At 45.8% G+C, this 15,691-nt stretch overlaps 1 protein-coding gene across 3 annotated transcripts in view; it reads left to right on the top strand.

Moving 5' to 3' along the window:
- Positions 1-11,146, top strand: part of CNNM2 (cyclin and CBS domain divalent metal cation transport mediator 2) — a 188,634-nt gene extending 177,488 nt beyond the window's left edge. For 2 of the 3 annotated variants that reach the window (XM_073354484.1, XM_073354482.1), the window contains one exon: positions 1,906-11,146. In XM_073354484.1, coding sequence (XP_073210585.1) covers positions 1,906-2,115 — 210 coding nt within the window. In that variant the 3' untranslated portion in view covers positions 2,116-11,146. The remainder of the gene's footprint in view (positions 1-1,905) is intronic. The other variant, XR_012160090.1, reaches the window with a different exon arrangement.
- The last annotated feature ends 4,545 nt before the right edge of the window (positions 11,147-15,691 follow it).

The following is a 15,691-nucleotide window of genomic DNA, read 5'->3' as shown; positions in this document are numbered from 1 at the left end:
GTAAAGCCTTTTGAACAATCTGAATCCGCTCTCATTAGTTGAAGAATGAAGAATTTGTTGGTGGCTGCAACTGATTTATTTTTCTAACTAAAAATTGGCCCAGAATGTAACTTGGAATCCAGCCTGCCTCCCAGCTTGTTCCCCTTCCTCAACTTTGGAGAAGTCTTGACTTCATCTCTGCATCTGGACTCCCCATGTCAGGCCCACCTCTCGTGCTAACTACCATTGGGCACATGCATATTGCTGTTTTTCAGCTCTCTGTGTCCCATCATGATAAGCAGGCAAGGTGCTGAAATATGTAGAGATCTTGTGGGATGAGCAGACCAATGTGATGGAACCAGAAATTCAAACCTAGCTGAAGTCCCCCGTTAGATTAGGGAAGCTGGTATCCCACTGTCCCTGAATGATCGTGGTGCTTAATTTAAACAAAACCGTTTTCAATTGGTTACTTACATTCAGACTTTCTTTGTAAGCACACTGCTTGAACAGTGCACTTTAACTTGTTTTGCCCTTTGCCACAGTTAATCAGATACTCAAAACTCTTTAAATAAGGGAGAGAATAAAAAAAATTATTTTAATGTTTGAGATGTTGATTATGTTCCCAGGTATACTGGGAATAAGATTTAAGTGATGCTGTCTTAACACAGAGACACGTGCTCCAAGCAACTGATGCACTGAGTCTTACAGACTTACATTAATAAGGGTTTAAAACTGGCCAGGGTGAATTGAGAGTTCACTGTCAGTGTTACAGGCCCTTGTTACACACTGCAATGGCCAATTAGTTTTTTGTATTGAGAGGCAACCCAAGTTTATGTTGCACCCGCATGCCTTGAAATTGCTCTGAGAGATACGATCCTAGTGAGGGAGAAGCAGAACTCCTTTCCCACCTCCTTCATTTTCCCAACCCACATGTCGGTCTGTTGTTGCTGCTCAGAAGTTGGGGTCATCTTACATGTACATCATTTCAGACAGCGATATGCTGATATAACTGGGAAGGTGAATCCAATGCAGTGCAAGGGGTTTGCTCACTGTTTTCAGGAAGGAGTTCCCCATTTCCCCATGTATAGCATGGCACTACTATCGGGTATAGTGTGAAATTAGTGGGTTTTCTTTCCTCTGGAGCGTCAGGTACCAGGAAAAGGTATTGAAATATTTGACTTATATGCTACTCCAGTATAGCAAACCCCAAAAAGCTGGCTAACCTAAGATACTTTTCAAATGGCTAATGCTTTGAGCAGGGGGTTGGACTAGACGACCTCCTGAGGTCCCTTCCAACCCTGATATTCTATGATCTATGTTGGCCCTATGTAGAGCTCAGATTTTACTCAGGCAAATACCCATTGGAATCAGAGCAAGGACTTCAGGATTTGGCCCACGCTGCATGTGAGACCATGAATTGCTGAACTGTGTCAGAATTGCAACACTTGTTTGACTCCCTTCCTACAGAGGGCTCTAAGAATCTGATCCCAAGCGCATTGACTTCAATGGGCTTTGGATGAGGCCCTAAAAATTTGCATCACAACATCAATGGCTTTTAGCTAGGAGTAACTGGAAGTCTCTTGGGCCTCTTGAGAGTGAGACAAATCCATGCATCACAACACTGAGACAGGATAGAACCACGTGGCAACATTATCATCACAATGTTGTGTCACGTTGAACTGTCACCACATCATGATATTAAGTTAGGATTCTCTGTTATCCTGCTAGGCTTGCAGAACTCAGCCTTGTCTTATAGAAAGTGGGACGATCCCATGAAAAACAGGGCTGAAAGGAGAATTTGGCAAGAGGAGAGAGTTTATGTTCATAGTGTGTCCTGTAGGACACCAGCATTAGAAACCAAAGTGTTATTGTGTCTTTTTTGTGTGTGTGTTTCCCACCCCCACCCCCCTTGTTTGCATGAAATAGATCTCAAGACAGCAGTACCAAAATGCCCTGATGGCATCCCGGATGGACAAGACACCTCAGTCCTCGGACAGTGAAAACACTAAAATCGAACTGACTCTTACGGAGCTACATGATGGTTTGCCGGATGAGACGGCAAACCTGCTGAATGAACAGAACTGCGTGACACACAACAAGTCCAATCACAGTATGCACAGCGAAGGCTCCATCTAGGAGCTAACAATCTGCATCCTTTCCCACCCATCACTTCAGCAGGACCAGTCCTTGCTCCTTCTTGACTGCAAACGCTCTTAGTATGTGCTTGCAATGCTGTGCTGCATCCAGTGTTCTGAGACCAAAGACTTAGCGCCCTTGCTGGGAACAGAAGAGGAAGAAACGAGAACACAGCAAGACAAAAACCAAACAAACCTTGGGCATGTTGAGTGCCCCTTGGAGAACGATGGAATTCTTCCTCGCAAAGTAGAATCGTGTTTATTTTTTCAGCCGTATCTTTGATCCTCATTGGTTTTCCCTCCTTCCTAGATGCGCGCAAAGAAGTTTTTAAAACTGCTCTGATTATTTTTTCAAGAGAGATCATGTTTTTAAAAAGAATTTTGCAGAGTTTTAAATTGTTGCTGTCCCTCCCCTTCCCCAAATAGGCTCTGTTGTGACTTTGTGAATCAGCTCCAGTGTCATAGACCTGTTTCCACCCCTCCTTTTGGTCCTGTCTGTTGCCCTGTTGTTAAAACAGCAACTGGTACCCATATGTATATGTGTCCTGAGAACAAAGAATGGATGAGATTTCAAGGAACTTGGGGCTTAGCAGTATGGAAGTTTGGGGGAATGGGCATTATTTTCTCCCCAGTTGAGTTTCAGGGAAGGGGTGGTTATTTTGGTTGCATGCGTTCATAATATCTGAAATTTCAGACGGTTCCTTGTAAAACAAACAAAAAGATTGTTACATTTACAGTTTTGTAACCTCCACAGATGTTGTGTGTTTTGAATATGAAGGTGGGTTTTTAATCGACATAACTGCAGTCTCATCAAATTACAGACTGGGATAAATTTCCCTAGTAGTGTACTGGGCAATTTTTGTCCCCCTGGGATTTGCATTAATGTTACTGGGAATCACATGGTCAATTTCCCTGCCTCCCCTGCTGTACTGAAAGCGTGCACCCCAAAATGTCCAATCTCAAATTCTAACATACTGAAGTAGTCTGAGTGCCCTTCTCTTTACCCAAAGCATATTTGCAGGGCATATTAAATAACTGGGAAAGAATTCAGGACGAACCATTCCCCCAGAATTGTTGTTTGTGTTAAGACAAAAGATGCTGCTACAACAATGTCCAAAGCAAATCCTCCAGGTGGATCCTGAACCTTTGCCATTGCAAGATGGATTTCATGGTGGAGTCAGGGCCTTTCTGATCTCCCCAAAGACTGACCAAGAACTTCCACTACAAGCTGGATCTGTGGAGGGAGTTTGAGGGAGCATATTGCACTTCAGGGATTGGAGAGGTTAGTCTCCAGGCAATTCCCCTATTTCTGAGGAGCTGCTGGATTTTCTTCCCTCTTCCCTTTTATCTGTTGTTCTTCTAGCTGTCCACAGTAGCGTCCTCCATGACTGCCATCAGTGCCACTCCACCTGCCCATCCCAGGCATCCTGGAGCCTGGCCTCAGAGTGGAGGGGAAGCACGTTCATTGGGAGTTCACTGTGTTGTATATTGTAAACCCCCAAAATGCAGAGTCTGTCAGTGAACAAATGCTACATGGTGGTTCCTCTGTTGACTTTCAGTCTGCACTGCTCCAAGAACGTCCCGTGGCCTGATTGTCATGGACCATTTTCTTCCTTTATGCTCACGTAAGCTTTACCGGACTCTGAGCTTAAAAGCAAAGCCCAGTTGTGGAATCCTTGGTGTCAGAGCTGCCTCCCCCGTCCCTTAGTCCAGGTGGGAAGCACCTTCTCTGTGGTTACGAGACAAGTTACGTCTGTGCAAACACGTTCTGAAAGGTGCAGTATTTCATGCAGCAACTCCTTGCGGGAAGCCAGAGTGTGTTGCTGCTACATGGGAGTCTGTCCCATTTGCTTTAGGCCTTAAGAAGAATTTTGCTGTTTACTCTGAGAAGGGACCACAGACGGGTCCTCTGTGCCCCTCAAGGAGAGATGGCATGGGGAGAGGCAGTTCCTGGCCCCTTTCACAGAAGGCACTCCAGCCCTTTTGAGGGCAGTTAATAAAGTTCCCCACGGGGGCATGGTAGTTCCATGCATGGTATTTAACATGTGGAATCGTCAGACTGGGAAATTCGGCCCTGAAACTTAACTCCCTCATTTTTTAACCTTGTACTTTAAAAAAATGCTCCTGCTTTTTCCTTTTAAACTGTGTGCCTGTTGTTTCCTTCAGCATTTTCTGGCCCACCCGTTGGCTCTGGTACAGCGCTGCAAGAGAACTGCGGCCACCTGTGGACGTATGTGCCACACATGCCTCAGATGGAGCTGGCAACTCAAGGGTTATTTACAGCACCTAATTGTCTAGCCCCAGCAGCCCCCCATTTAGCTGTCTCAAGGAGGACTGCTAACGTTGCACCTTTTCTGCCAGAGCAGAGTGATGAAATGTTATGACGTTAATCCCCATAAAGGGAGTGATCTGTTTCCTTGCACTGGTCCCTTTTATTTAAGCTGCCTTTGTGCCCTAATGTTCCTACTTGTGAACCATTGTTGAAAGCGATGCAGAGCCTGGTAACCCTGGGACGCAGTATGCCTAGTCTCAGACCTGCTGGAAATGTTCTGCCGGGGAGATTTCTAATTTGACTGGATTTCTGGCTTTCATGCTGTGTTGTGGCTTTTTTGAAAATATTTGTTCTCCTGTAACACAAACCACAAAAGCCATGTCATCCCAAAGGCGAGTAACTCCTGTCTCTGTCCGTGGGTTGCCAGTCCAAACTCTCCAGGCTGGTTTTACATAACTTTCCTCATCACTCTTCCAAATTTGGTAAGAGAAGGTGAAGAAACTTTCATAAAGCTAGTTGGTCACAGGTGTGATTTTTATGGAAAATGGACATCCTCTCTAGGGGGACAGGAGCTCCCACGAATTGGCTTCAGGGACAAGGCATGCTGTCTTTCCATAGACTGGCTTCCTTGAAAAAATCCAGTCTCTCTGCTGTAAGAGTACATGGGGCTGTTGAAATGCGAAGAGGGACACAGTAGAGATGGGCTTCCGAGGGAAATGGCTAGCAGGCCGTGTGGCAGGTACCAATGCAAGCAGAGGGAAGACAAGCCCAACTCAAGAACCAGTCTTAGTTTTTGAACCCGTGTTTGCAAAAATAGTGTTCCGTCTATTACTGCTGCAGTGGAAATCCCCAGGCTTCCAAGAGCTCCTCCTGTGCCGTAAGCTTCTACCCAGAGCAGACATAGCATTGTGTGAGTCTCCGCTTGGCTGTCCAAATTCAGGGGAGCTCAGGTTCTGGATGCTGCGGTACAGTGCCATGCACACCCAAAGCAGAGCTGTCAATCAGTCACTGTCATGAAACAAGACACCAGCTGAAAGCTTTGGGAACCGTTGGACTTGATTTCAGTCCTTGTCCTTTTGCAAGGCTTTGATTTGTAGAAAGGATACGGTATCTTTCAACATTGGCTCCTGTGGCCTGTATTGTTTCCCTCTTCCACCTGCATCGAAGTGCAACACGAAGTGCAGAATCCAGCCTGTTAGCTGGTGGTCTCTGGGAGGCAGGAAGGCATGCCTCCAGTTTCTTATGTCAATACAGTTTTTGCACAAAAGTTCTTTGAAGTGAGGTTTTCCACACTAATATCTTAAATGCACAACTGTGAATTAATTTTTACACTCCTGTTGGTTGAATCCTGTTTGAATGAAATGAACCTGAATCTGTTGTAACCATGATTTTTAATTCTGTGTATTGCCAAATCTTTGTAAAGAGGAAAGGAATATTCTTGCTTTATAATGACAATCTCTCGCTCCAAACAAGGCTGACTCTGGTGACATGGAGATCATATGAAGCACATGAGCTCTGAGTGTGGAGGTGGATTTAGCATATAACCTTTCTCTTCTGCAGACCCTAATCACAGGTGAGAGTTTGCAGGGCCCTCATCTGCTTCTTGTCTGTATCCCAAAATCCCTGCAAAGTGGGAAGCCTTTCCCCAAGGATTACTTGGGACTGGGTTATAGCAGAGAATGAAGGCCAGGATTGAGGTACATTGGCAGAGGTGTGGGATAGCCCAGGATTGGCATAGCCAGTGCAGCCTGGGATTGATGTGCGTTGTCAAAGCTGAGTGGGGGGGACCCAGGATTGCATAGCAGGGGGTGCTATAGATCAGGGTTGAGATGCATCAGTAAAGCTCGAAGGGGCAGGCTTACACAGTACTTCCCTGCCTTGGTTGTTGCTTTCGTTCCCATACAATTCTCTCTCCAACTTCTCCCAGACCATTTTGTCACTGTTCCTATACTGAGCTCCGTGTGGTGTCCTGTATTGTTTCCATATGTGGCAGTCAAAGTCTAACCTGGCGCCAGATTTAGCAGTGTGGTGGTAATGCCATACACACACACTTCCTCCTGACTCATATTCCTGTTAATGTTCCCTTGGCGTTCACCTCTCCTGGGGAGAAAGATGACTGGGGAGAAGGCATGTGGGAAGGGGAAAAAGTGAGTGGCACCTGGGAGACCCGCTAATATCTCCCCATTGCTGCTCCTAACCCCTCAATGGGCAGGCATTTAAACAGGCTGGGATTTGGCCTTGGAGAAGGTGATGCAGGGAGCTGCTGTTGTGTTCTGTTTGAAAGCGGCTCAAAGGAAAAAGGAGTGGCTGATTGGACAGCACCAGTGCTCCGCCCCCTTTGGGTGCAGTGGTGCTTCACGTGATCTCTGTGGAGCTCCGCCACAAGGGAGTTGTTTGTGAGTGGCAGATGGCAGCATTGTCTTCTCGCTAGCATCCCAGGTAAGGATGACAGAGGGGGTGACCAAGTTCTCCAGGACCTGCTGGGAAATGCATCTTCCTCGTGCTGATATAGAATAGACACACAGATCATTCCCATGTGATATACGTACCATATGTGATAGGATATTGAATACACAAATCATTGGTTTAAAACTAGTACCTGTGTACCAGTTGTTACGTTATCCAGTGACTGGATTAGTTTAGAACTAGCAAACTTGGGGAGGGGTGGGTGTTACCATTACAGTATCTTTGTTAACATTATAACTTGAGACTTTATACTGAAGGTGTCTGACTGGCATTAATATGTTGTATAGAAATGTGTATATTGTAGACTTTGATGCCATACCTGGGGTATGCTCAATAGCACTGTGGACTTGCTGTACCTCATGCTGCTTTGGCTTTGTGTGTGGTGTTCTTTTTTTAGGCTGTCCATCCTGTGGCTTCAAAAGGATCTAAAGAAGTACTTGACCCTTGGATTGAAAGAACAATAGGGGGTTGGCCTCTTCTGACAGGGAAATAATCATCTTGATGAGGGATGCCAAAGGCCAGGTGGTTTATCCTGGCTGAATTATTGCAGAAAGTAACCCTCATCCTGGTTCTGACTAGGGGGCAAAGCGAGCCCGTGTGTGGGAGATCTTAAATGAGTAACTAGCGGAGCTGCTATGCTGTGTGTCTGCGCATTAGTCCCAGTGCACCTCCCTTTGTGGTCTCCCTGGGGAGAGTTGCTTCTGAAGTGTTGCTACCCCAACGGCACGCCGACATGATGCGGCAGCTGACATATAGCAAGTGAGGACTGGCACTGAGAAGCCTAAGAGCAAAACCTAGGCTTGCCACCCCCTCCAAATTATTATCAGGGTTTCGTCTCCTTGTCCTGCTCTGCCCCTCTCCTCCAGAAGGCCACTCTTCATGTTCTGATTAATCTCTCCACCTTTTGCTTCCCTACAGTGTTAGCTGCCCACACCATGAGGGCATGTTCAGCACGAGGCGCATTATGGCAATGGTACTTCCCTCTCCTAAATAGCACAGGTTAGATTTTCAGTTTGGATTTCATGTGTTTATTGCTTTTCTACATTAACACCTGGGAAACTGGGCTGGGGTGGCTAGAGCATACCTTAGGAGAGAAGGGGGAAGACCTCGGTAATGCAGGAAATCCCAGCTTCTTTCCTCCTGAGCTGGGGAAGGTGAATGTAGGAGGCATGGAAATAAAATGATGCAGTCAGCCTCTTGCCCAGTGAAGAAGCCTGGTTTGAGATGTTTAATTGTCGTTAGCACTGACTTCTGGTGCACGTGTGAGACACATTAGATGTCGTCTGAACACCTAGTTTCTGTGAGTCACATGGAGCCCTCTCTTCCGTCCTACCCACCCCCATTCACATGCTGCTTTAAAGTCTCACCTATGGATGGGATCAAACCCTTAGAAACCTACAGTGTGTGTATATTAGTGGATTAAATTCCATTGCCTGGTTTTGTTCTTGTCATATCTTCATCTGCAAGCCAAGATGACTGTTAATTAGTCATGTTTGCGTCCCTCAGGTCTGATTCCATTATAATATTTCTTCACATTGAGATAAGATTCTTGGGATTTCTGACTCACCTTCCCCACCCCAAACCTATTGTTGGTGATTTCTCCTGAGACTTCTACCTTTGAACAGGGCTGGCGGCTGGAATCCTGCAGAGTAAAGTGCCTTCCCAGCTGCCGTGAAAATGCTATTAAGAAAATCTAATTCCATTTTAGACACGTGCTTGCTGTTGAGTCAATCTTTTTCCTCTTCTCTAAATGATTTGGAGGGTTATGAAGAGAACCTGTCTGTTGCAGTGTGGTGGTTGAGATTTTATAGACACTAGTAATGGAAAGTCAGAGCCATAACATCAGCAACAGCAAAGAGTCTACATGAACGAAATCTGAGATTGTAAGCTGCTGTGACGCTCAAGAAGTTACTGGGATGTGCTGGTATCTCTAGAGGTCTCTGTCCTTTGTAAGGCAGTGTTTGGACATAGGGCAAGTGGAATCTGGTTGACGAGCAGCATTTGGTTGATTTGCTCCTCTTGGAGCAAAAATTTGGTTTCTTCTGTGCTGCAGATCTCAAGTGCCCCATTCTGTGCAGAAGTGTGTCAGCACGCGGGGCACGTTCTGAATCTGGAGTGAGTGCAGAACCCAGGTAGATGGGTAACCAGGTAACCTGGGTTTTACACCTGTCACTGAAAGTGTAGATACTTGCATTAATGCCTTCTGGGCCCATCCATAGGTTAGTGCCTCCATCACTAAGAAGTTAATTAGGTTTGTGAGCCCGTGTTCACAAAGGCAACAGACATGTGGTAGCTCGATAATCTCCAACACAGTTCCTACTTGCTAGGGTCCATGTTCCATGGTTGGGCTGGGAAGTTTTTCGTTGCCGGAGTCTTGCTTAGCTAATGCATTCTGTCATTCTGGATAATAGTCTCTTGGTATGTGGATGCAACATTCTGACACTGCTGCTGCTCTGACTGTGTCTAGTTCCCTGCCATCCTCCCACTGCTTTGGTTGAGTTAGGGGGAAGGAGAAGAAATGCTGCACGTCTAGCCACATGCAGTTGCAGAAGGCAGTAATTGACTGTACTGTTCTGATCCTCCACCCGTAATAACTGTGGCTATTAAAGAGGGAGGGGACATCACTCAAAGATTTGCTGTCTTAGCTTTGCTGCACACTCACATGGCGTTTGGATAGTGGGAAAATCTCAGGACCTGCCCCTCCGACACTAAAGGCACATCTCCGCAGCATTTTGGAGCCCATGGAAGCGATCCGCCCTGCCTGGGTTGATGGACTTAGGCGAGTGGGCCTTGTGCTAACACTCTAAAAATAGCCATGGTGGAGTTCAGGGTCTGAGCTCTAGCCCAAGCTGCAACTTCAAAGTGCTGTCTACACAGCTACTTTTAGAGTGCCACCAAGCCCAAGGCTGTTGTCCCAGGCTGGGAGGCTCGCTGCTGTAGGCTCCGAAACACTGTGCGGGTGTACCCTTCAAGTCCGATCCTGCATTTCCTGTCCTCAGAACTCCTGCTGATTTTAAAGGGCACAAGGATTGTAGGGTTGGGCCCTAGGGGGTGAACTGCAAAGCTTTTGTTTGCTCTTAACGCTACTTGAGATCCCAGATTAGTAACTAAATCAAGGTGCAGATGTGTCGATGCCAAATTAATTTAATCTGGAAGCCAAATTGTTGGCAAATATGCTCCTCTGTCACTTAACAGTCCAAGACCTCTGGTTCTACATTCAGCTGTCTCTCTGTAACAGCAGCTACATCACCTAATCCCTAAAATCAAGCCATTCCCCTACATTTAAACCTTACCTTTAAAACCTGTACGACTACGTATTGAAGTCTGTACAGTTTTTCTTTGACTTCTATTCGTAAAACTTTTCCTTTTTCTCCACCAAAAAGCTTTGAAGTTCACCTTTAAAATGTATGTTCACAACTGTTTAAACTTACACAATTGTCTTTAGATTATGCTGCTATTCCTAGGCCTTTTCACTATGTCTTATATTCCTTCATATGTGGTCTTCACTAATTGTATCATATTGTACATTACTCCATTTTTTATCAGAGATGTAGTATTCTGACTACAGTATTTCAAATTGTGTACATAAACCTGAATAAGCACAAATGAAATCCATGAACGAAGTGTATACGTTTCATAAACCGATTGTCGTACGAATGAATGTTATAATTATTCCAATTGTGTTGTAGATTTCCAATCTCTCCTATTTATTTTGTACCTGATTTATTTGTATATTTTGTGATTTTGTTTAAAAACATTTTGTTTATTTCTGCTCTTTTTAGATAAATGATGATTTTTCTGTTGAACATTCCAATTTATGCATTTTCCCTTTTCCATGTTTCATCTTTATTTTATTTAAAGGACAGATTGATAATTTCCTCCTCATGAGAAGGAATCCAGTGATGGCAGCAGATCAGGGTTCCTTGTTGATCACAGATCATGATGAATACTTCCCCAGCTTGTTGCTGCCCTCTTACGTTGCCAAGAGTGTCAGAGAGCCTGATCTCACTCCCATTGAAGTCAGTCTTGCCACTGGCTTTTGTGGGACTGGATGGGGCCCAGAGCTATATATGTTAGGGACAAAAAAGACTCCCACTAGTCCATTCCTGTCTGTCAGAACATTGAGGAGTTGACGGCACTGAACACAGGCTGACTAGCTCCTGGTGGAATGTTCCATCAGGACACTTCTAGCAGGAGTCTCCTTTTTCTTCCTCTAGTAAAATCCCTTCTTTACGCCCTTTTCTTCCAATATCACAGATTTGTTTGCCATTAAATAGAAGTGATGTGTAATGTGTCCCTTGTACTGTGTTTATTGTAGGCTGTGCATTAATGTCATCTGGAAAGCCAGCCGAGGGACTTGGGATGGGTTGCACAGCTGCTCAGTCAGATGTGTGTATGTAAAGTAATGAATTACCATGTTACTTTCCTGTTACACCTCACAGACTTCATTCACGTTATCTCTACCTAGGTTGCAGAATGAGGTTTGATGGTAGAATTCCACAGAAGCTTCAGCTGTGTAAACCCAGGTCTCGAGTTGCGGTAGATGGTGCATGTGGGTACTGTCCCTGCCCACACTCCAACTCTCTTTCCAGACTGCTCTGCTCTGAAAATGGCTTTTACTTGGACTCTGTTTGCTGAAGAAGGTGACATTTGTTTGGCTTCTTCTCTGGAGCCATCATACTGATTTATCAGACGATGTCCAGGTGAAAGTTGGCCCACGCCAGTCTCTCTCCCAGCTTTGGTGTTTGCTCTTGGTGAGTGCTAATATTTGTGACTTGTTCTCATGCCTCTCATCTCCTTGTGCCCCACACCCCAAATCATTTAGCCAAGTTCTACTATTTAGGGCTGTCCCTCTTACCTCCCAGGAGCATTTTTTTTTTAATAACATCAAAATAAAACTGACCAGGACAGAAATTCTCAATCAGCCCCATTTGGATTGTCTTCTCTTTAGTGGAGGCTGTTTTAATTCTCTGAGGGCAATATCCCTCACCTGCTTGTGGGCTACTGAACTGGAAGGAGTGTAACCCTGCCCCGGAGTTGCTTTTACTGTTTTTCAGTGCACTGAATTGTCAGTCCATCCCTAAGCATTATCTTGATGATGTGCGTCCATTCTTCTCTTCGGATATCGCTGCGTTACTTCTCACCCTCCCTCCCCCTTGGCACTGCAACTGATGGTATCAAAATCATCCGCGGAGTTTCTATGGTTTAAACAAGCAGGCTTGTGTTGCAGGGCCTGGAATTGGTTTCTGGTAACTGTCATTTTATACTCTAGAAAAGGAATGACTTTAATAGCCATGAGTTACAATTAAACCCCAGTGGAAAAGCCAGCTGACTGTTGCTTAATGGCTGCTAAACGCAGTTCGGCTGGTTTCAGAACTTCCTTTCTCCATTGGTCTTCATAACCGATAGGCCTTCCATTCCTTTGTGTGCCCCCATGCGTCACTTTCTGCTGAGCATGGGAGGACACTAATTGCCCCAAAGAGGGAACAAGCACAAGAACTTCTAAACAAAGGACTGCTTTGCATTCAGCTTTCTGCTCTGGTGAAACAGGGACTGGCCAGAATCATACATGCTCTGATTGTTAAGAGAAGGGTACTTTATCCGGAACACGGGGTGACAACCAGTTGTTGGCTTTTAATCAAGGGGCTTTTCATGACAGTCAAACGCACAGGAGCCAGACTGTCTTGCAATGGCAGTGTTCAACTCACATCTACTAGTGGAGAAGTGGCATCCCCTAAGACAGCAGGTCTGTGGTTTCCAGCCATCTCTGTGAGCAGCATCTGGGTGGTGGAACAATTTGTGGCATAGACACTGGGGCCCAGGTCCACATAAAGGTACTTAGGCTCCTCACTTCCATTGATCTCAGTGGAAGTTAGGCGCTTAAATACACTTGTGGATCTGGGCCTGGGCTCCTAACACAGGTCAGCATCACCTTTTCTTTGTAGTGTAACAGCGGTATTGTAGTTTCCTTGTTCCTGGAAATGATTATGTTCTGAGAGCATCTCTGGTTACCCTCAACAGGGTCCAAAGAGCTTTGCTGGCTGTAGCCTTAATGGATCACGTATGTAGGTGTTGCTGTGGCTTGGAAGATGGCCACAGTCATTTTCGCACCCCCAGGAAAGTTTGCTTGGCAAATCTTGTTTCCAAGTATCCGTGGGGGAGGGAGACTTATATTGCGACATCACATTCTTCCCATGATGCCTGCATTGTAATGTCACTGAGTCAAAGCCTGGAAAGTCACACAGCTGTTTCAGGTTCTTGTCGCAGCTGTGTGCAGTAAAATGCTAACACACGAGCTTAGTCTAGACATTACTGTGGGCTGGAGCTGCAGGAAGTTCACTGTGGAGCCTACTGAGGAGCAAGCACCCAATTGAGTTATTTATAGCCAGCATTGTAGTGAAATGAAAACTGACAAATCTTCTGGGGGGGAACAATCCACTATTCCCCCCCAGAAGAGTCCAGCGAGAGAGTCCAGTGAAGGGCAACAAAAATGATTAGGGGACTGGAACACATGAGTTATGAGGAGAGGCTGAGGGAGCTGGGATTGTTTAGCCTGCAGAAGAGAAGAATGAGGGGGGATTTGATAGCTGCTTTCAACTACCTGAAAGGGGGTTCCAAAGAGGATGGCTCTAGACTGTTCTCAGTGGTAGCTGATGACAGAACGAGGAGTAATGGTCTCAAGTTGCAGTGGGGGAGGTTTAGATTGGATATTAGGAAAAACTTTTTCACTAAGAGGGTGGTGAAACACTGGAATGCGTTACCTAGGGAGGTGGTAGAATCTCCTTCCTTAGAGGTTTTTAAGGTCAGGCTTGACAAAGCCCTGGCTGGGATGATTTAACTGGGAATTGGTCCTGCTTTGAGCAGGGGGTTGGACTAGATGACCTTCTGGGGTCCCTTCCAACCCTGATATTCTATGATTCTATGATTCTATTGTTGGTTTTAAGTTAATCTGAATGCTCTTTCACCTGCAGTAAGGACATTGTCTCCCTTTTGTGTTTAGAGATGTTGTCTCCTCTGCCCTATAGCATCTGGCTTAATGCTAATGCTGCAGGATCGTGAGGTGGCTCTGGCATCCACAGTGGCCTCTGATTTGAATGGCCGCTTTGGGGCATCTTGCTACAGTCTCCCCTATGTGTGTCTTGAGTTTGTCTGGAGGCAGTGATCGTGGCACCAGCAAGAGGTGTAGTTTTGAAGGAGAGAATTGAAGTATCAGCTGCCCCGTTGTCATAAAACCAAAGATGGCAGAAACCTATCAGGGGCTTGTTCTTTATTGGTCATGGAATATGAATATTCTGGATCCTCACCTGTGCTTTGGGAGGCCCTGCTTCAATGCATATTCAATGCTGCTTAATAGTTTTGTGGAGCTAAGATACCCTAGTTACACATGTTAGAGGCCACAGACTGTGGCAGAGGGGTTCCTGGCCCATGTGCAGTAGTTCCCACCCAATGGTAGCTGAGAGAGAGAGGACTATTTCCCTTTGCAGTGTTAATGTCTGCAATGTTAATGTTGAGTTTTGAACAGTGCCCACTGTAGCATTCATATGTATCAGGAGAAATGTTCCCACTCTGGCTGTGGGGAGATGGGAGAGACCATGTTCAGGGCATCTTGACCCTATCGGGCTGTAGTTCATGTCCATTCCTTAGGGGCCTGTTCGTGTTCCTGCAGCACATCACACCAGCCATCAGATCGCCCTCCTGGGGAAAGCTGTTCATCTGCTTTTCTGGCTGACCCCTGCCCAGGCTCTGGACTTGAGCTGTGGCAAGGCCCGCTTTCAAAAGTAGGATCTATCAACTCCAGCCCAGCTTCATCACAGGAAATTCTAGCGAATGCTTTTCAGGCAAGAATTCAATCTTGCATCTTAATCTCCGAACAAGGCCAGAGCGAGGGGAGTTTGGAATAGACAGATGCATGTCCCGGGAGCTAGTCGACGTGGGAGAGGGTTGACATGCTAAGGCAAGAGTTGGGCTTGCTGCTGGAATGCCAAACTGCATCAAGCAAACAAGGGCTTGAAGAGCAAGAGTAAAGAGTTGCTCGTTTCCTGGGTTTATGAAAAGCTTCTGGAGCCAGCTTGGAACTTTATGGCATGTGCAGGAGCAGAGCAGAACTTCTTGTGGCACGGGGAGGGATCTGCACTGCAGTAACTTTGTGGGTGTTCATCTGACTCTTCCTGCCACTTTCCCAGCAGCAAGTTAGGGTCAAATAGTTTCCATAACTCCAGCTCCTAGAGGAGGCTTCTCCGCATCACATAGTCATAAATAGCCAGTTGTTTGGAAGTAGGCTATTTGTGGAGAGCATTTTGAAAGGCAGAATATTTTAAGCTGTTCCATCATCCCCAGGAAAACTTAAGGGACTCTCAATCTGCTGAGCTAAAGCTTAAAAAATTCAAATGTCTAAACTTGGAGAACAACTTTTAAACATAGTAAATCCTGCCGTGGCCTCATCTTGAAAGGGCCAGTGAGCTTTCGAGTCCTTCTTGTAAACCCTTCATTTTTTGTAATAACCTCTTCGAGCTTGGGAATTACTGGATCTGTCAGAGTGGGGTACAAGGAAGAGCCCCTCCCAGACTTCTCCTGATTCCCACAGCAACTGGGAAAGGACTGTTAGGAGTCTTGATGGGTCTAAGCTACACAGGCCCAAAACCCAAAGGGGAGCGATGCAAGCTCCATAGTTTTTGTTAGACCTATTCTGCAGCTACAGACCAGCCCCAAAGTCAGATCTGGTCCAACTTCTACCCTGGTGCGAGTGTTAAGGTTTCACTTAAGGTCATGTTAAGGGACAAGGTGAAAATAAGCTCACTTCAGTTCAGTGGCGATTTGGGTACGTTCCCCATATGGCGTG

The sequence above is a fragment of the Lepidochelys kempii genome, chromosome 7 (assembly GCF_965140265.1).
Source record: "Lepidochelys kempii isolate rLepKem1 chromosome 7, rLepKem1.hap2, whole genome shotgun sequence".
In the NCBI taxonomy this organism is placed as follows: Eukaryota; Metazoa; Chordata; order Testudines; family Cheloniidae; genus Lepidochelys; species Lepidochelys kempii.
This window is presented reverse-complemented; position numbering and strand designations above follow the sequence as displayed.